The sequence below is a fragment of the Caretta caretta genome, chromosome 4 (assembly GCF_965140235.1).
Source record: "Caretta caretta isolate rCarCar2 chromosome 4, rCarCar1.hap1, whole genome shotgun sequence".
NCBI lineage: Eukaryota > Metazoa > Chordata > Testudines > Cheloniidae > Caretta > Caretta caretta.
In genome coordinates, this window is record NC_134209.1 from 76,371,070 (window position 1) to 76,393,332 (window position 22,263).

The 22,263-nt window shown below is 43.9% G+C and overlaps 1 protein-coding gene and 1 long non-coding RNA gene across 6 annotated transcripts in view; both read right to left on the reverse strand.

Annotated features, from left to right (window-relative positions):
* Nucleotides 1-22,263, reverse strand: part of NAF1 (nuclear assembly factor 1 ribonucleoprotein) — a 72,275-nt gene that overhangs the window by 41,205 nt on the left and 8,807 nt on the right. For 2 of the 4 annotated variants that reach the window (XM_075127780.1, XM_075127781.1), the window contains exon 3: nt 14,810-14,903. In XM_075127780.1, the coding sequence (XP_074983881.1) occupies nt 14,810-14,903 (94 nt within the window). Of the gene's footprint in view, nt 1-14,809; nt 14,907-22,263 lie in introns of all 4 variants that reach the window. The other 2 variants (XM_075127779.1, XM_048847597.2) reach the window with 1 other exon arrangement.
* LOC142071901 (uncharacterized) lies at nt 4,350-14,799 on the reverse strand. 2 transcript variants are annotated; one of them, XR_012668124.1, is made up of 3 exons: nt 6,238-14,799; nt 5,848-5,973; nt 4,350-5,075 (listed from the first exon to the last, which is right to left on the reverse strand). It is a non-coding gene; the product is annotated as an uncharacterized LOC142071901 (long non-coding RNA). The 2 variants fall into 2 exon arrangements; XR_012668125.1 differs by lacking the exon at nt 5,848-5,973.

The window sequence follows — 22,263 nt, forward strand, 5'->3', positions numbered from 1 at the left end:
TTCCATTAATTGAAAGCAAACAGAGCCCTGCAAAGCAACAAGCAATTTTCTTAAACCTTCACAGTGCATTGTCCCCACCAATCACAATCACCTCCTAGCATTACAAGCACTTAACTCCCGAGCATAGCAACAATTATTAGTGGCTTTCAGTTTCAAATTGCATCCCTGGATCCTTATGGCCTGACGCTGTGCCCCTCTAATAGCACTGGTCTCTGGCTGTTCAAATTCAGCCTCCAGGTGCTGAGCCTCAGTAGTCCAGCCCTGAGTGAAGCTTTCACCCGTCCGTTCACAAATATTATGGAGAGTACAACACACTGCTATAAGCATAGGAATATTGTTATTGGCCAAGTCCAGCTTCCCACATAGGCAGCGCCAGCGGGCCTTTAAACAGCCAAAAGCATACTCAGTCATTCTGCACTTGCTCAGCCTGTTGTCGAACCGCTCCTTGCTGCTGTCAAGGTGCCCCATGTATGGCTTCATAAGCTATGGCATTAAGGGATAGGCAAGGTCTCCCAGGATCACAATGGGCATTTCGACTTCCCCTATGGTGATTTTTGGGAAGAAAGTCCCTGCTTGCAGCTTCCTGAATAGGCCAGAGTTCTGAAAGATGCATGCGTCATGCACTTTTCTGGACCAGCCTGCGTTAATGTCCGTGAAAAGCCTACGGTGATCCACAAGCGCCCAGAGAACCATAGAGAAATACCCCTTCCAATTAATGTACTTGGTAGCTAGATGATCTGGTGCCAGAATTGGAATATGCGTGTTAGCTATTGCTCACGCGCCGCCCCCCCACCCCTCACTCACAGTTAGGGAAGCCCATTTGTGCATAGCCATCCACAATGTCACACACTTTTCCCAGAGCCATGGTCTTTCGGAGCAGGATGCGATTAATGGCCCTGCACACCTCCATCAACACGAGTCCAAAAGTCGACTTTCCCCACTCTGAACTGGTTAGTGACCGATTGATAGCAGTCTGGAGTACCCAGCTTCCACAGTGCAATTGCCACGCCCTTCTGCAACGATAGGGCAGCTCTTATTCTCATGTCCTTCTGCCGCAGGGCTGGGGCAAGCTCATCACATAGTCCTATGAATGTGGCTTCCCTCATCCAAAAGTACTGCAGCCACTGCTCATCATCCCAGAAGTGCATGACAGTGTGATCCCACCACTCAGTGCTTGTTTCCCGAGCCCAAAAGCAGCGTTCCACTGTGGTCAGCACGTCCATGAATGACATAAGCAATCTTGTGTCGTAGCTACTACGCGTGGTGAGTTCAATGTCAAACTCCTCTTGCCTTTGTAGTTGAAGGAATACCTCCACTGCCACTTGTGATGTGTTAGTAAGAGCGAGCAGCATACTGGTCAGCAGTTCGGAAGCCATTCCTGCAGTCCAAAGAGGCAGGGCACGCAGTACACAACCCGTTGAAAGATGGTGCCAAATGTGGGCAGAAGCACAGGGATTGCTGGGAAGCGAAGAAATGCATCACAGGGCATTGGGACAGCACCCAGGATGCCCCGCGACCCCCTTAGCAGCAGAAAAGGAAGAGATGCTCTGTCAGATAGCTACCCAGAGTACACCGCTGCAAGGGCCACAAGTGTGAACATGCTCTTGCGCAGGCAGCTGCCAATGTGAACACACAACAGCTCTTTCCCTTCAGTGCTTTCTGAGCAGTGATGTAACTGCCAGCAATGTAACTGTCAGCGTAGACATACCCTTAATGTCACTGCAAAACTTCACTAAACATATCTAAGCAGCAGCATTGTTGGTAATCTTTTTGCAATGGGACTTTAAACAATAAAGTGCCCCAGTAGGCTAAGTTAGTAAAACTGCTATAAGTACAGTGTGTTTCTGACTGTTAGATGTCCGACTTATCAACCAAGTCTGCAAGCATGCTATCATAAGACTACCCGACTTACTCAGTCTCTGGGGGTGTAGGAAAACTGAACTACCTTCAGTTCTCTCATAAGAAGCCAAAGTGAACAGTAAATTAACATACTGGAAGTTTGTGCTTAGTTCAAACTCACACAAGCGAAGACACCTTAAAAAAAAAATTCACATATGCCTTTTTGCACCAACGTAAACTTTCCCCACTCCTCTATGTATTCTGCAGCAAAACAAACCCAAGTTCTGTGGCACTCGGAACACAGCAGGCCAGAAGTTCTACAGCAGCTTTAGGTACATTTTAAAATGGAGGTTTTATTGTACTATTTGTTTTCACAGTAGTTGTGTTATTTATTCTAACATTAAAAATTAGTTCACTACTGTGATAAATGTGGACATTTTTGGTAATATTTTTATATCCACATGTGTGCCTCAATCTACCCACCCACATTGTCCTGCTATACACCGACTGTCACTGAGGGGGCGGGGAGCAATAAGGGATGGGGATGGTTATGTCACATATTCTGAGTTGGTAAGAAGGAGCCATCAAGAACTGAACGGAATCAGAACATAGGAATGGAGAATCTGGAAGAGACAACAAGACACTCAAGGACTGAACATTTATGATTAACATCTGGGAAGCCAAAGCAGGCTCAGGAATGGAGAATCTGGAAGAGACAACAAGACACTCAAGGACTGAACATTTATGATTAACATCTGGGAAGCCAAAGCAGGCTCAGTGTGTGAACAGCGTGGTTACAAGCAAGAAATAAAGGAATGAAGTGTCAGGTGGCTGTTAAGAACTGGGCTTGGGAGTTTGGGACACAGAGGGTATGTCTACACAGCAATATAAGCATAGGATTAGTGGGACTTGAATCAGCAGACCCAAGTCTAGTAACCACATCCCAGAGTCCCTAGCACCCTCCTCCCAGTGAAATGTGGCTGGTCTAGCTCTAGGACCGTGATGTACGGTGAGCAAAATTTTACTGCTCAAAGTGCAAGTCACAGGAAGTTTGATCTGCTCACCAACAGAGCCTGCTGAGCAGTCACTTTGGTCCGTGCACTTTCAGCTACTGAAACCAGCAACATGGAGGAGGTGCCTTTTGATGAACTTCCCTTGCCTGTGCTTTCACTTGTGTGTCAGGAAACTGGCAGAGCATTCGTGAGGCACTGGTAGCTCTTTAAGTGGCATTTTATGTCCCACCAAAAGGTACCTGACAGAGGCGGCAGCAGAATACCACCCCCCACCATAGACTCATACTGGCAGATGCTATAATTGGCATAGCCGCTGATACCATCTTACACAGACCACTGCTTCTGGCACAGGGCCACAAGCACAGATTGGTAGGACCACATCATCCTGGGATGACCAGCAGTGGGTCCAGAACTTTTGCATGAAGAAAGCCAAAATTCTGGAGCTTTGTGAGCAGAATCCTCCAACGTAAAGACACACCTCTGAGGTCACCTTTGCCAGTCCAAAAGTGGGTTGCTATAACTGTCTGGAAGCTGATTACCCAACTGCTACAGGTCCATTGCCAACCAGTTTGGGGTTGGAAAGTAGATGGTGGGTAAGGTAGAGGCGGAGGTTTCTGAGGCAATCAGGAGTCTGGTTTACCCCAAGTAGGCAGGCATTAAAGATATTCCTGAGGAAATTACTGATTTTTGAGGGAACGGGGTTTCCTAACTATGCCAGGCTTATTGAGGGGACTCATGTGTCTACAGTTTGCCCTCCTCAAGAACCACATGAGTACATAAATCGCATTGTTATGCAGGCACTAGTGGACCATAAAGGCATTTTTATGAATGTCAACATGGGCTATACAGGAAAAGTTCACGATGCCAAACTGTACCCTTATTTCAGAGGCCCTGGCAAAAAACAGGTTTAAGTAGCAGCTGTAGAATGGCTGTTGAATGTGCTTTTGGCAGATTAAAATCACATTGGAGGTGTCTACAAACCCATTTGGATGCCAGTGTCATCAATGTTGTCCACATTATTGTCACTTGCTGTGCTCTTCACAACCTTTGTGAAGCCAGAGGTGAGCCATTTCCTCCTTCACAGGCCTATGACAGAAAGGGGACACTGGAACAGCACCCTCAACCAGAAAGCACAGCCACCACTGCGGGAACTGGTTGTACCTAGGCAGCAGAGGTCAGGGGTGCTTTGTGTTTTCACATTATGGACTTTAATGTCCCAATGGAAGAGGGGGAATAGTACCTGTACAAATGTGCTTGGAGGGGAGTGGGCTTCATTACCATGCAACAGAAGTCAATGACACAAATAATGAATTTGGTGAGGGGGAAGGGGTAGCAGAATGGCTGTACAGACCATATTTATTGAAATATGAATCGCTATACCTAGCTAAATAGACGAATACTGCTTGCTCACTAATGCTTAATTGCTCCTGAACATGTTTTAAGCTGTATTAACTCAAATCATGATTGCAACAGGTGATGCAGTGATAACAAACTTGCTTGAAAACATAGCATGCTTTATTTGTAAAAATGTCTTAAAATATTAAAACACTCAGTCTTGGGCAGACCAGCTGCCATTATAAAACAACACACACAAAAAAGGACCCAACACAATCTACTTCTACATGTCCCCATGCCCCACATTCTCATTTCCCTTCTATACATATTTTCCCCTCACTTGACAGCAGGGGAGATGGGTGGAGGTTTCCACTGGAAAGGGGTTGAAAAAGAAAGGCCGCATGGTGTGTAGTTGTCCTGCCCCACACGTCATGACTCCTGAATGCACAAGCTGCCCCAACATGGGGATATTCAAGCTACTGCTGGTATGCTGCAGGGTGATCATGCCATGGTGTGGGGGAGGCAGCAGAAGCTGGTGCTCTTGCAGTCATTATGGACAGGAGTTGCTGGAACAGTTCTCTCTGTTTAGCTCTGTCCTCTTCCCTTAGCTACCATTCCTGTTCCAAGAACAGTTTTCAAGTGCCTGCTCCCTCACTGAAACCCTGTCTTCCACTTGGGCAGCAAACATTAGCCTTTCCTGCTGCCTGTCAGCATGCCATTGTTCCAGTCTTTCAGCCCTTTTCTTCTGGTACTGGACCTGCTGGTCTACCCTCTCAAGAACATCAACCATAACATCATGGAAACACCTCCTTTCAGAATCATCCATGAGGATACGTTGGGCTGCGGATCAAGTTCCTGAAGAACAGCAGGCAACATAGCTTGAAGGTTCTGAAATAGGACAAAGAAACTCAGGGTTACTGGCTAAACTAGCTCTGTGCAAGAGCACAGAATTAATTATTGTGGAATCTGAAGGACATAAAATGTAACATTTCTAAAGTGAACCAACACATATTGTGAGGGGGATACTTCAGTCCTCATACTGTCTCCAGACATAGCCAACTTAATTGCAGTGAGAAGTGCAGAAACAGTGGTAAGTTTAAAACACTAATCTTTTTCTGTTTCAAAAAAAAAAATAACCAAGTGCCATATTTGGGTGGGCAGAAAGGGGTATAGTGCCTTTGCTGCAAAAGGCTTTTTCTGACATTTTAGGCCTTTCATATTTTGGAAGACATAACTGTTTTTCTGGTGATCTATTGGCAGAGGGAGATGTTATTCCAAGCTGGGGGATGGAGACCTGTAATATATACAGCTCATGTATTCAAACATATAGTGACTGAGCAGCACATTTGTGAGTGGAGTGGATTGGTCAGCTATATGGGGGAGCCTGGAAAATATGCCTTTCCCCACAATGTAGGTAACTATCTGGAGTTTCTGCTTCAGGAAAAGTTTGCCGCTATTAGCAACCAGGTTTGGGTCAGAATCCATGAGGGAATTAACACCATGCTGTGTTTGCTCATTTAACAGCTTGCACTGTTACTGCTGCATGCAAACACACTGAAATCTGCAGCTTTTCTCCCTCCCACATCCGGCACAGTTCTGGGGGGAAAAACACTCATACTTTGGAGACATGATTTTGTGACCCGCAGACTGCATGGATTACCTTTAATTGAATAGACTAGATTTGGAAATAGAATACTGTTTCCCAAACACACGCACACAGTTCACTGTTCACAAGTGGCTCAGTAGACCCAGGAGGAGTGATTACAGAGCGGCAAACTTCTTATTACTGAAAGGAAAACAAGAATGACCCTAGCAAACATCTGTGACATAGTTAAAATAACTTTTTCAGCTGTCTATGAACATTTCAAATTCCAAGTCACCATTTTGAACTCCATTTGGGGGGAAGACAGGGAAGACATCTATGTGCTGTTATAGAGTCAGCCATTAGTAACCGAACGCCGATAGCCAGGCCTTATTTTTGCATTGCTTCTTATAGCAGAACTCTCTCCCACTACTGTAATAATAAACTTTACATTTGAGTCACACTTACCAGGCTCTGGGTAGCGTCCGTCTCCATCAGGTTCTCTGCAGGTTTGTCAGTGGGCTGTTCCTTGTCAGGGGTGGGGAATGGTGGAAAGCAAACAGTTCCTCCAAGCAGTGTTGGAGAACTTGCTGTTGATCCTGATCCACAGCCTGCTCTGGGACTTTTTTCATTAAAAGGAGAGTCAATTCAAGCTCCACACTGGTAGCCTGTTGCTGGCTCCCATCAGTTCCCATGCTGCATTCAGGGGCCAGCAGGAGATACCCCTGCTGACTAGGTCATCATGAAGCAGAGTTAACTCTGTGCTGGGTGCAGTGTCCAAAACCCAAAGACATCATAAAATGGGCATGTAAAATGGGCATGTTGTTGATGAGTTGCCTGAGGTGTGGTTCTTGTCCCTGATCTTCCAGTACTCACTCTTCAGCCTCTTAATACTCTCCCTGCACTGATCACTTGTCCAAAAAAATCTGTAGAGCTGCCAGTTTTTTAAGCTATTTCCTGGTACACATAGTCAGACCTGGTACTTTTGCTGAAGTCCACAATTTTACTGGCCACCAATCTGGTTGTGCTCTCGTGACCATGAAGCAGCTCGCTTTGCAAAAGGTTTGATCAGTTAGCTCTCCATTGCAAACCCAGGAGGCTCTCTGACAGTGTGCTTACAGACTGATGATCAGAAAAGAATGGGTAACGCTGACATGAGCTGTTGCTGTTTGCAAAGTGGGGGCGGCTTCTTGTTTTCAATGGAGTGGATTGAAGATTCTTGGGATAGAAAGGACGAAGGAAGTTATCCCATGGAATTGTGGGATTCTGGCTAACTCCCGGGACCTGAGTCAAGCAGGGTTGCGTTTACACTGCAAAGCATTAGGACTTGGACCCTGTATCCTGGCTTAACTCCAGTTCAGACCCTCCAGCCCTGCATAGTCCTGCAACTCTGGATCCAAACCCTAGGTTAGCACAACTGCAGTGCAGATGCAAGAGGAGTTAGGCTGGAGCCCAGGCTCAAGAATGGGCTTACTTTGCAATGTAGACATATCCAGAGACAGATATTGGGAGACAACATAGATCTCAGAAGAGAATGGAATCTTGGGACCATTGCTCCCACCAATATGGATTCTGACTTAGACTTGGTTTTAACCTTAGACTTGCTCACCTAAGGTCTGCCATATGTTCTATTCCAGTTGACTAATAAATGCCATCTTGTTTTGAAAAGGCTGCTTGCTTCACTACAAATACTTTCCTGGTTCCATTGCTCCTTCAGAAGGTAGAGCCTCTCTCAGGAGTCTGATTTCAGTTGGACTTTCTGTTGAAAGCCACAGTAAGAAGTGGGTGTGCTACAGCCCAAAAGTTCAGACTCAGAATCGGGGGTTGCATGACCCATACTGAAAAACTATGGTTGGGGCCTCACACACTGAAAGGATTGCTCCAATCCCTTTAAATCTGTGACATATATTTTACTTTTCAGTGCACCACAGACTTTTGTATTTACGATGCATCGTTACATTGTAGACAGTATGAAGTTGGATGTTTTGCCAGTGCAGCAGGGACAATGTAGACTTTAGTATCCAAAAGGAAGAAGGACACAGTTCGAGATTGTGGGATAAACAAACTACCTGAAGACGAGGCCATAGGGAGAAAGCCCATTCCCAGAAGAATTAAAAGGAAAGGAAAACAGAGGTGCAGAGAGGTACTGACCTGCCCATGCCTCACAGCAGGTCAGTAGCAGAGATGAGAACCTAGGACTCCTGATTTAAATTCTTTATACCATGATACCTTGCCTAAATTATGTGAAATGCTAATGGCTAAAGTGATAATTGAAACAGTTGACTCACCTTGCCATTATAACGTTTCAGAACTGACAACCAATTGAGATTACTGGGCCAGTTCACACTTCTCAACTATTACATAAGGCAGTCTGCAGACTCAGGGCATGGGGTAAGCTCATCACATAGTCCTATGAATGTGGCTTTCCTCATTCAAAAGTTCTGCATCCACTGCTCGTCATCCCAGATGTGCATCACGATGTGATCCGATCACTCAGTGTTTGTTTCCTGAGCCCAAAAGCAGCGTTCCCCTGTGGTCAGTGCCTCTGTGAATGCCACAAGCGATCTCGTGCCATAGCTAGTACACGTGGCAAGATCAATGTCGCACTCCTCTTGCCTTTGTAAGAAATAATTCCACTGCCATTCGTGACATGTTAGTGAGAGCGAGCAGCATACTGGTCAACAGAACCCTGAGCTCTGAACAGCCTGAGACCAGGGCTATTAGAGGGGCACAGCACAGGGCCATAAGGATCAGGGATGCCTTGAGGCAGCAATTTGAAGCTGAAAGCCACTAATATTTGTTGCTATGCTCAGGAGTGTAGTGCTTGTAATGCTAGGAAGTGATTGGTGCAGACGATGAAATATGTAGGTTTAACATAATTCTATGTTGCTTTGCAAGGCTCTTTTTGCTTTCGATTAATAGAATAAAGATTGCTTTCAAACCAACACAATTCTTTTCTTAAAAAACAACAACCAGAGGAGAGAGTCAAACAAACAAACAAAAAATCAGCAGCAGTAAGGCGGATGGGGGAAGGGAAGGTCTCAAGATAGGAGGGGTCCCAGGATGGCTACAGACATGTGTATGTCCAGGGATCATATCCAACTTTCCCCTTTGGAGTACAACGCAGCAGGTACTGTACTTCAGCAGGACCAAACGGCAGACGGCCGGGTGTTGAGTGCAGTGGGAGTCCGCAGTGCTGAACTGTGAGTGGGGAAGAGTGGAATATAGCGGGTATAGACTGGAGCCAGGAGGTTGATAACCGTGTGTTGGAGGTTTGGGGGGGGGAAGGGGCGGGGAAGAGAAGCATGGGAAAGTTTTGCGACAGCAGCTGCAGAGGAGGGCAGGCATGCATGGAGCTGCTCGGTTTGAAGAGCTAGTATTGCCTGGAGCGTGACTGCTTGGTGCTCCAAAACCTTTAAGAGTCGCTCTGTGGCTTCATTCTGTCACGCTGAGTTCTCCTTTCGCTCCCTCTTCTCACTGTCCCGCCACTCCTTCAATTCCTTTTTCTTGGCAGCAGAGTGCATCATAACATCATACAGAAAGTCCTCCTTAGTTCTTCTTGACCACTTTCTAATTCTGCAGAGCCGTTCAGCTGCTGCTAACAAAGAGGAAGGCTGGGCTCCCAACGTCATCTCTGTGAAGTTTAAACGCAACATTTTACAGAAGCAATATTGTTTGCAACACAGAGAATATTGATTCAGTGATTTAAAACACAGCCAGTACTCATACACCTGTCACTAACCGGCTTACCCCAGGCAATCACACATGCCACAAGACCCCCAAAATGGTGAGCAGGGGCAGGGTAAATCACTCTTTCCCAACCCTGCTGTACACTGGGCATGTGGCTCTTGGAGAGAGCCAGTACTGTAGGGGGGAGGCCTGATAATCATTCCTGTCCCCACACTTTCCACAGGCTGTGATCATTATGGAAGATCTCACTGCTGAGGCTGAGCAGGAAATCGAGAGAGGGTCTTCTCCAAGACTGTACTTTCCGCCCTGGCCCCTATGCAGCTCGCCTGTGTGTGGCAATGGTCTCCCCCCCGCCTCCCGACAGCAGAGTGGCGCAGAAAAGTTACCGTTAATGGGGCAAGAAACAAAGCAGCTCTGCTGAAGAACCTGCAGCAGCAGATCACCCAGTATCTCCACGAGGGTTTCCTGGAGATCTCTGAGGGAGATTCCCGTGAAGTGAGGGATTCAATCAACAGCCTGTTTCACCGCTCAGACTAGGCATGCGGTGGGAGACAAGCCTGCTTTCTGCAACTCTCCTGCCCCCAACAACTCACTTCAGCAATTCCCAAAATCAAATCCACTTACCAGGGACCTCCTCTCCTGTTTGCGCTTCACCAACATCCGACAGCTGTGACTGGCTAGCTGCCTCCGGGGTAGAAAACAGCTTCTGGCTGCATGCCTCTCTGACCTCCGAGTCATCCTCTGCCACTGAGCCCCCCTCCACATCCTCGTGCAAGATTTCCTCCTCCTGGCTCTGTCCACTCTCAACTGGAATGCAAGCCACCGAAGTATCCACAGTGGTCTTCGCAGCGGAGGTGGGGTCGCCACGGAGTATTGTGCCCAATTCTTTGTAGAACCAGCAGTTAGTGGGCACAGTACCAGAGCAGCAGTTTGCCTCCCACACGCCTTGTGGTACGCGTTCCGCAGCTCCTTCACTTTGACCCTGCACTGCAATGTGTCCTGGTCCTGGCCCCTTTCTATCATGCACTGTGAAATCTGTCCATAGGTATCATAATTCTTATGGCTGGAGTGCAGCTGGGACGGCACAGTCTCCTCTCCCCAAACACTGATGAGGTCCAGCAGCTCGACATTGCTCCAAGTTGGGGATCGTGGAGCAGGCATGGCCACCTGGAAAGATGCACTGAGACCACTGCAAGCATCACCGAGCAAACAGGAAGGGGACTTTCAAAATTCCCAAGGAATTTACGGGGTGGGGATGATCGTTGGTCACCTGAGGGCATGGCCATAGAGTTCAAACCGATGACCAGAGAGGTGAGAACAGGCATTGTGGGATACCTCCCGGAGGCGAATCGCAGCACTGTAGCCCCGCCGCAGAAAGCTGTACACCTCTCATTGGGGTGGTTTTTTAAAGTATTACAACTGCGCAGTTTCTGCGCACTAAGTGGCATGGCAGTGTGTACACCCTCAGCAGAAAACTGATTTATTGCTCAGAACTTGCCAATGTAGACAGGGCCTCAGGAATACACCACCCACCCCTGCACTGGTTTACATTTGGAAGGTTCCTTTGAAGCCATAAGGACTATAAACTTAGGCCAAAATTTTAAAAGCCTGTAAAGTCAGGCCACATCTAGACTAGAGAGTTTACAAGGGCAAGCTGTACCGATGCAGCTTCACCACTGTAAGATCTCCCACATAGCCACTCTATGCCAACAGGAGAGAGCACCTCCATCCATATAATTAAACCATCGCCAATGAGCTGCGGCGGTGGCAGCTACGTTGGCAGGAGAGTGTCTCCCGCTGACATAGCGCTGTCCACATCAGCACGTCTGTCGGTGTAACTTATGTCGCTCAGGGGTGTGTTTTTCACACCCCTGACGTAAGTCATACCGACAAAAGCGCAAGTGTAGACATAACCTCAGTCTCTTAAAATTTCAAGTAGACAACTAAATACAAGTGATTCTCAGAAAATAAGCAACTGAGGAAAAGAGATTAGGCCCTATTTTATTCCTTTTACTTCCTTCCAGAGGATCTGTATCACGGTGACTATCCTTCCAAGCGAGGACAACTGAACTCAGCTTCCTCTCAAGATTCATTCTGACTCCTCTGAACAGCTAGAAAATGCAAGGGGACTGTGGACATGAAATATCTCTTTAATATAAACTGCCTGTATCTATGCTTTCATCCACTATACTTCACAATCCCACGTGGGCTCACCCTGCAACCAGAACAATACATGAAACACTTCTGCACTTTAGTCATGCTCTATCTTATGACTGCTGGTACTAGCAACCAATACCTGGGTCAAGGTGCCAGAAGCAAAGTAATAAAAAATGTGAAAAGGATGAACAAATGGACAGTGCAAGCACTGTGGGAGAAACACAAGGTTGTTTCTCTATCACCATATACTGAAGGAGAGAGGAGAAAGCATTCTGGCCTACATTGCTACAGAACGTTGAAGGCTTTCCTTCATTGAGAGTGCTAAAGGAGTTGGCGGATGTGATTGCAGAGCCATTGTCCATTATCTTTGAAAACTTATGGTGATCCAGGGAAGTCCCGGACGACTGGAAAAAGGCTAATGAAGTGCCCATCTTTAAAAAAGGGAAGGAGGAGGATCCTGGGAACTACAGGCCAGTCAGCCGCACCTCAGTCCCCGGAAAAATCATGGAGCAGGTCCTCAAGGAATCAATTCTGAAGCACTTAGAGGAGAGGAAAGTGATCAGGAACAGTCAGCATGGATTCACAAAGGGCAAGTCATGCCTGACTAATCTAACTCCCTTCTATGACGAGATAACTGGTTCTGTGGATGAAGGGAAAGCAGTGGAAGTGATGTTCCTTGACTTTAGCAAAGCTTTTGATACTGTCTCCCATAGTATTCTTGTCAGCAAGTTAAAGAAGTATGGGCTGGATGAATGCACTATAAGGTGGGTGGAAAGTTGGCTAGATTGTCCGGCTCAATGGGAAGTGATCAATGGCTCCATGTCTAGTTGGCAGCCAGTATCAAACCGAGTGCCCCAAGGGTCGGTCCTCAGGCCGGTTTCGTTCAATATCTTCATAAATGATCTGGAGGATGGTGTGGATTGCACCCTCAGCAAGTTTGCAGACGACACTGAACTGGGAGGAGTGGTAGATACGCTGGTAGATACAGAGGGACCTAGACAAATTGGAGGATTGGGCCAAAAGAAATCTGATGAGGTTCAACAAGGACAAGTGCAGAGTCCTGCACTTAGGACGGAAGAATCCAATGCACCGCTACAGACTAGGGAAGGGACCGAATGGCTCGGCAGCAGTTCTGCAGAAAAGGACTTAGGGGTTACAGTGGACGAGAAGCTAGATATGAGTCAACAGTGTGCGCTTGTTGCCAAGAAGGCCAATGGCATTTTGGGATGTATAAGTAAGGGCATTGCCTGCAGATCGAGGGACGTGATCATTCCCCTCTATTCGACATTGGTAAGGCCTCATCTGGAGTACTGTGTCCAGTTTTGGGCCCCATACTACAAGAAGGATGTGGATAAATTGGGGAGAGTCCAGTGGAGGGCAACAAAAATGATTAGGGGACTGGAACACATGACTTATGAGGAGAAGCTGAGGGAACTGAGATTGTTTAGTCTACAGAAGAGAAGAATGAGGGGGAATTTGATAGCTGCTTTCAACTACCTGAAAGGGGGTTCCAAAGAGGATGGATCTAGACTATTCTCAGTGGTAGCGGATGACAGGACAAGGAGTAATGGTCTCAAGTTGCAGTGGGGGAGATTTAGGTTGGTATCTGGAAAAACTTTTTCACTAGGAGGGTGGTGAAACACTGGAATGCGTTACCTAGGGAGGTGGTGGAATCTCCTTCCTTAGATATTTTTAAGGTCAGGCTTGACAAAGCCCTGGCTGGGATGATTTAGTTGGGGTTTGGTCCTGCTTTGAGCAGGGGGTTGGACTAGATGACATCCTGAGGTCCCTTCCAACCCTGATATTCTATGATTCACCATCCTATATACCTTCTAAGGGTATGTCTTCACTACCAACGTTAAAGCATAGTCGCAGCACCAACGCTGGGAGAGAGCTCTCCCAGCACTGTAAAAAACCCACCCCATGAGGGGAGTAGCTCCCAGCACCAGTGCACTGTCTACACTGCCACTTTACAACGCTGAACCTTCCATCGCTCAGGGGAGTGTTTTTTCATACCCCTGAAGCGAGAAAGTTTCAGCGCTGTAAAGCGGAAGTGTAGACAAGACCTAAGACAATTTAAATATAACACGTGGGACTAAATCATGGAGCAAAAGTTCTCACTTTAAAGTGAGTTTTGGTTTGATTTTCCTGAGCTTGTCACCTAAAACTCAAAAAAAAAAAAAAACACAGCCAACTTGACACCTTGGTCCTTTGTCTATTGCTGTAATCATGCTGTGTTCACTTGGTCAACCTCCTTTGGCTTCCCAATTACGTGTTAATGTTGGGTCACTGAGGGTATGTCTACACAGCAAAGAAAAACCTGCTGTTTCGTTGCTGTGTAGACATCCAGGCTCAGGCTGGAGTGCAGGCTTTGGGACCCTCCCACCCTGAAGGACTTTTCTTTTGCTGCGTAGACATACCCTGAGTTTCAAAATTGTCTCTTCCAGATTCTCCATTCATATATGCTGATTCTGTTCAGCTGTTGATGGCACTTTCACAGTAAATCAGACAGTGACGTAACAATGCAATAGCCACAGATGGGCATTCAGCAGAAGTAATGGACAACTTACCCTAGTTCTCAGTTACTGAGGGACAATCTCCACTCATTGACATATTTTGCTTTCCTCAACCAAATCTCTGTACAACTTCTCATGAGTGATGTACCCGAATACTTGGATACTAATATCAAAACTGTAGTCTTAAATGTATTCACCTAAATTTGGGTTTTTGCTGATTATGTACTCTATGTATCATATGACTTTTAAAAACAAACTATTTGTAGATAATCTAAGCACTATACCCAGATGTACAAACACTCTTTTCTCAACCTATGTATTACATAATTTTTTTAACATTAGCTTTAATAAAATGTTTCTGTTCAGTAGAACAGTTTGCATTCAATGCCCTACCTTCTTTTCCCTTACATTCTGCAAGAGCATGAAGTCAAAGGAAATGGAGGACTGCCTTAAAAAATGTGATAGTGGTAATAAACACTGTTCCCAAAATACTGATAATACATAACATACATATTTTAAATGAAAATACACACACACACACACACCCCTATACATATCCTTCAATTCTAGTACACCGATATGCAGCTTCTTTTCCAAGTGGTTCCAATTCTCATGAATACATATATAAATAAATTTATTTTCATTTAAACAAAATAAGAGAACTATATCTTGCTTACCCAACTGCTCAATAATGCTTGAAACTGTCCCAAAGGGCTTCAGCTCAACATCCTCAGGCAGAATTATTGTCAAATCTTCAACAGGAGGTGGTCCCTGCTAATATAGAAGAAATTAATTTTCAAAATACAATACTTTGTGGTTAGACATACCCTGCCAACCACCGAGGAATGATTTTAAACATTTCACTTTTGTAGTTCAAGAAAAAAGGTTATGGCTAATTTCTAGTAATAATTCATTCTAATAAATGGCATTCAAACAAAATTGTTCAAATTAAAGAGAGCTGAAATTACATCTGGGGAAATGTTATTTTACGTATTTTTTAAATACTTCCATGCCACGGCACTGCTGCATGACATCTAAGACAGTTTTACTCAACCAGAGAAGATTAACTTGAACAGTTAAGAGAAATTTGTTTTTAAACTTTACTTTCTGACATGAACTTTTAGGTGATTATATAATCACATCCATGTTAAACACTGGAAAATATTTCTGTAGCAGCAGACAAAAATGGTATTAAATGCAGCACAGCAGAGATTAAAAATCTGATATAACAGCATGAAGAAGAGTGTATTAAACCTAAAAATTACTGAATTATATAGGATACTAGTACTGCAATAAATTATTAAGCCTTTAGTAAGAAGATGTCTGAGCTGTTGTCCGGCACACAATAAAACAGCCTATGAGAACATTTTAAAAATATGTTTAAGGTTGTTTTACACCGCCCCCCCAAAAAGATACATAGGTACAAACCACTACATGTAATATACTTATCTGAAGTTATATCTATACTGCAGTCTGCAGATGTGACTGCAGCAAATGTAGACATACCCAGCACAGTCTTGACCTAGCTAGATTAAAGCTAGTTTGAGTAACAATAGCCATGAAGCTATAGCGGCACAGGCAGCAGGCACTGAATTACTGGGTCCTGGGTGGGCAGAGCTACCCTATCCAACCACCAGTCTGTGATCACACCTCTTGAATGCAGCATAAGCGTACCCTAAGATTCACTCCGTGTAACAGAAGGTTGAAAGACCCATCATAGTACAGCAATCACCACCACCCTCCAAACTTAACATTTTTCTCTAAAACCATTAGCATACAAAAACTTAAAAATACTTAAAATTGTATTAATTATCCTCATCATCCCATTTTATTGTATTGTGCTGATATTGCTAAGAGGACACCATGTATAACTTTTCCCTATATTCCTGTAAATTTGCTACAGACCTCTTATCTTATGGTTTTAAGATAATTTACACGTTAGTTCACTCATCCTTGAATCCAATGTCTTCTGGATTCTCTTGGGTAGAGTTCACAAATACCCATCAGACCTCAAACTCTGAGCTTCATTTTTGTTATTTTTGCCCTCCACAATCAGGAAACCCCACAGTACTAAAAACCAGATAATAGTGAAGACTCATTTTATCCAGTTTCCTAGGATGGACTTGTATACTAAGATAAACAATTTTGATATCATACCTCCCCAACCCAACCAGCAATGGGCCTAAATCTACAATGTTTGTGCCACATTTCAGACATTTTAATTATTGGAATAAATTTGGATCTGAACAGTGGAGGAATGGTTTGAGGGGTTTTGTATAACTACAGTGCTTCCCTTGCATCAACATCATTATAGGCTTTGGCAGTTGTATATAGTACTTCATCCAACACTATTCGCTCCCCTACCCTGGGATATCGTTTCATACCATTCTAAACTTAGATTAACAAATTTTCACTGAATTTCTATATTAGCAGAGACCATACTTTTAGGAGGGCTTCGGGTATACAAAATGTATTTCAGGGATAACAGAGTAAAGCCAATGATTATTTTATAGACTCACATAAAATATGCAGGGTCCTGGCTGAGCATACTACTACTGCAACAACAAAAAAAGGGAGGCATCTGGAAAGCTTTACCCTTACACTTTTGCAAAGTTATGCAAAAAGGTACAAAGGTTTGGAACCAGATCAGCCTGACATTTAATACCAGCCTCGTTCCATACATGAAACTCTGAACTGGCCAAACTAATTTGGAAAAAGAAATGATTCAGGATTGGCCTTAGACAGGATAGGGATAGAAAATTAGCCAGATTGTCTCTATTTTCAATATGTAACTATCCTTTGTATTGGGCTCTCATATCCCTAAATAACTAAAAAACACATTAGCTTAATATATTCCTCAATAGCTTCTTGGAGGCATCATGTAGACAAGCTCTCCTCAGTCTTGGCAGACAAGCTCTCAATCTTGGCAGAAGTTCAGCTCTTCAGGATTCAAACCCCAATGAATTGCCATTGACAAAGTATGTTCTACAGTTTCAGGCTGAGGACTTCTAGACCTCCATTCTCCTTCCTACCACACTCAAACATTGATAAACTTTTTAGTTGGTTCCAAAAGTCCTTGGGAAGGGACCATCTGAAGGTTACTCTGCTGCACCCAGAATTCTTCACAATGGATCCTCCACATTCCCACTCATGGGACAATGGAACTTTTCACAGCAGTGCCCATTGCAGTGCTCTTGTGTCTTCTTCTACTCTTTTCCTCACATTTTCTAAGAATTAAGGAGAATGGTGCTCCAGTTGCCCGAGTTCCTTCCTTTGCCTCCTCAGGTCCAAGACCTAAGTTAGGACTCCAGGGAAGAAGAAGGTGGGCAGGGAATGTGAATGTGCAAAGAATTTCAGGTACAGATAACCATCATTTTTACTTTTTAGTAGTACGCTCTTCACATTCCCAACACAGGGGATAGTTTGGGAAGAAGTACTGTCATCTGAGAAAGGTGGGACATAAAGCCCTAATTAAACAGTTACTGAAGTACCACTTTACCAAACTGAGAATCTGACCTGCATGCTAGGACTATTGTATAGCGTTTAGTAAGAGTGCAGAGTTCCACAGAGCAGCTCTATACATTTCTACAGGGGGAATATATCTAAGGCACAAGTCCATCTTTGGCACTATGGAATGTTATCTAATGTTATCTCCTAATGGGAGAGTAGAAGCTAGCTACCTTCAATATATGTTTTCTTTGGATAGAGAGGAAACATCTAAAATAGACTAGTAGTCTGCTTCTACTCTCAAGCAGAACCTCAGACATTTGGTGTTGTGCCTGGTTGTGAACAGATTTCCCGAGGCAAAGCTCTCGTCCATCACCGATGTCTTTAGAGACCAGCTTGTCTTGCAAGTGAGGAGGAAAAACTTTAGTATCCAGCTAATTGGTTTCAATTCTAGAACACTGATATGTAGCTTTTCCAAGTGGTTCCAATTATCATGAATTGTTAGGTTGCTGAAGTGGGATTCTCCATCCCAAATTGGGTTGCTGATGAAGCTATGGAGTTTAAAGTTACTCCTTTCAGGATTCAGAGGGGTGGCCGTGTTAGTCTGTATCAGTAAAAACAATGAGGAGTCCTTATGGCACCTTAGAGACTAACAAATATATTTGGGCATAAGCTTTCATGGGATAACACCCACTTCATCAGATGCATGGATTGGAAAATACAGAAAGCAGGTATCAATATACAGCAAATGAAAAGATGGGAGTTGCCTTACCAAGTGGGGGGTCAGTGCTAACAAGGCCAATTCATTCAAGGTGGATGTGGCCCATTCCCAGCAGCTGACAAGAAGGTCTGAGTATCAACAGAGGAAAAATTATTTTTTGTAGTGACCCAGCCACTCCCAGTCTTTATTTAGGCTTAATTTGTTGGTGTCAAGTTTGTAAATTACTTCCAGTTCTGCAGTTTCTCATTGAAGTTTTGTTTTGGTTGAAGAATGGTGACTTAAGTCTGTTATTGAGTGTCCAGGGAGAATGAAGTGCTCTCCTACTGGTTTTTGAATGTTATAATTCTTGATGTCTGATTTGTGTCCATTTATTCTTTTGCGTAGAGACTGTCCGGTTTGGCCAACACTCTGTCTACCACAAAAGATAGGAGAGCTTCTCTTGGGAGAGTCAATTTCAACTTGGCAGATGTTTTGCTAGCCAATATTGCAGAGCTTTCATCTTGAGCTGTGCATTGGGGTTATGTATGTAGCTGAGGCTATTAGGTCTGAGGAAGAACACTGCTGTCTAGTTGAAGTTCTCTTGACATCTAATTATTGCTGACTGAATTTTCAGGAAGGGCTCCTCTGTAAGAAAGGCTCCTCCTGCTTGAAAATCCAGAATCACGTAATGAAGGGGAATTTCTGTGTAGGAAGTGCTTTTTTCCCTCAATTTATTCTGAGTCAGTTTCTCAAAACAGTAGCATGTGAGAGACATATTCCTGGACAGATTTCTAAAACGGGGTATACAGGGTGTCACAGTTACAGGGCAAGCTGCACTTTAGACCCCTTTTAATCCCTCTTGAGTGCACCCTGCAGGTGGGAGGCCTGGCTTTCTTTACCCTCTCTTATGGGAAAAACCCATGCAGTTCACTCACTCAGACTGGGTCTCCCCCTTTAACAATCATGTTAACCCAACAGGACCAACTATGTTTGGCACCTGTAAGCCCTTTTCCTCTGGGAGCCTGTGACATCAGCTGATTAAAGTGACTCAAAAACAATCCTCAAAACAAATTATTATTCATTCACCCAGAGGTACATAACACCTAAAGCAAAAGATTGAAACAAAAAGTCCTATAGACATAGGTTTTACCTACATTGTCATGTTTCCTTGCAAGCTTTTATACACACCCTTTCAGCCAGTTACCTCCAACTCTGAGTTGGGGGAGACAGCCTGACTACTGCAGTTTCTGTGACTTTCTAAGGCCACGTCTACACTACCACTATGTCGGCAAAATTCATGGTGCTCAGGGATGTGAAAAAAATAACTCACCCCTGAGGGACATACGATAAATTTCACCTGCATAAGTGGTAGTGTACACAACACAATGTCGGTGGGAAAGCTGCTTCCACCGACATAACTACCACCCCTTGTTGAAGTGATTTTATTATGTTAACAAGAGAGCTCTCTCCCACCGGCATAAAGCCTGTGGGAGGAGACGGGGGGAACGTGGCTCTGCGAACTGACCCTCTCTGCAGGCATTGCCCTTGCAGCTCCCATTTGCTACAGCTACCCGCTCCCAGCCAATGGGAGCTCCGGGGGCGGTGCTTGCAGGCAGGAGCAGTGCGTGAAGAGAGACCCCTACCGCCCGCCCCCTCCCCCAAGACCATGCTGGCCGCTTCTGGGAGCGGCTTGGGGCCAGGGCAGACAGGGAACATGCCTTAGCGACAACCCCACTGCATCACCGGAGATTGCGATCAACTGGGAGATCCTCTAGGATCAACCAGTCGATCGCGATTGACCGGTTGGTGACCACCAATGTAGATATTATTCTGATGCTTTATCCCTCCCTAAAGCAAAACAGCTTCTGGGATGAAAACCCTGTTTGTAGAGAGATACTAATATGGCTCTGCTCTCATATAAGGTACTCATTTGGTTTCACAGCTTTGCCAAGCTTGTGGTTGACTATATTATAGTGAGCAACACATCCTTAACGTTTCAAAGGTGCTCATGGGTCTTCAATGCCAAATAGTGTAGTAAATTTAACCACAGACAAGTACCAGCTAACAAAAAACACTCAGAAGGTAAATCAGCAATATTACAGAACCAGACAGACCATTGCTATAGCTACAGAGCCGGTCATCGTTTGACTCAATCAATCAATTTCCTTGCTTTTATGGGGTGAAGTCCTAAACACAAAAAAAAACCTACAAAAGTAGAGAACACTAATGCTAGTCCTCAGTCTTGATAAATCTCATTATACTTCAGTGTGCTCTAGGCAAGCACGCTATCTTATATACACTCAAGATGAGCTGGTAACAATAGGACAAGGACACGGCAACAGGCTTAAAAATTCTGAATTTCTTTGCTTTTTCCATATTAAAGTTTGTTCAAAATGTATATATATTTAATTGGCATGCATTTAGGGGAGTCCCACACAATACACAGAAGAACATCAATAAAACCCATAGTATTGTAGGATCCTATTCCAACCCCATCTAACCCAGTATCCCGGCTGACAATGGCCAGCACCAGCTGTTTCAAAGGAAGATGCAAAAGCCATTCACAGTAGGAAGGTATGGACCATCTGCCCCAATGAAGATCTCCTCCTAATCCTTAATAGTTTGAAGTTTGCTTAAGCTCAAAACCATGAGATATCTATTCCTTCCAAGTTACTTTGTTTGCATTAAATATTACAACTCTGAGTATTCAATAGTGATATTGTCATCCAATCCCTCCAAACCGTATAAATTCTTGCCCTCAATGACACATAGCAGTACTGAGTTCCACAGTCTAAATAGGCATCAAGTGAAAAAGCATTTCCCTTTTTCAGTATTCAATTTGCCACCTTTCAATTTCACCACCCATTCCCTTGTTCTTGTGTTGAGACAGGGAGAACAGAAGCTCCTGGTCTATCATCTCTATATGCTTCATTCTTTTACATACTTCTGTCATGTCCCTTCTTATTTGCCTCTTTTCTAAAATAAACAATCCTGAGGAGTTCAATCATTTTCACTGCCCTTTTCTGAACACCCTCTAACTCAGTAGTATTCTTTAAGTGAGAAGATCACTATTACTGCACACAGTATTATAGATGAGGGCATATAATCAATTTATATAATGGCATTAAGCTATTTTATAATCCTTTTATTCTTACTTCATCTAAAGTAGATTATGGCTAATTACCCATCCTCATGTTATCAGAAAGAAGCCAGTTTTAAATATCTTAATTAGAATTTAGTTCTCATCTTGAAATAGGGAGTAATAATTACAGAAATATTTAATAAGTTTGTACCATTTATGAAACTCAGGAGCAAAGAAAAGAACAATTAGATTCACATCAAGCTGTTTCATCTGCAGTATTTAGAACAGAACTAATTGCAAGCACACAACAAAATATAAAAATCTATAACAAGTTCTGTTACCCATCAGACAATTCTCATTAATATGAATGGAGACGAGGGATGGTCAGCATAATCTTTGAATCCTTCCGGAGCTTAAGAAGAGCCAAGACATTTGGGAGGTCCAAAACTTACTTTTCCAAGGTTTGATAACTCTACAAACATTTTAAAATAATTTGTAAAACTTGCAGAATACATCCAAGTTTCACAAGTCCCACATTTGAAAGAAAAGATTTAAATTTTAAAACAAAACAAAAAAAAAAAGCCAGGGAAATCTTCCTGACACAAATGATGAAGGAACACACTAACAAATACTTCCAGATTAGTGACAAATTGCTTTAGAGAGCCTTCTAATGGACCTAATGCAACTATGAACAGAAGATATATATACTCATATTTTGAGTTGTGTGAACTTCTCACTTCTCTTAAATTGATCTTATTTAATACACTGAAATGTCTCTGAAAATTCTGAAATATTATACAAGCTTGTAATTTATAATGAATGTTAATTATAAGTAGGCTATATGTCCTCTAACAAGTCTGTCTATGAATGACTCATTGTGAAGTGAAAAACCAATAAATAAG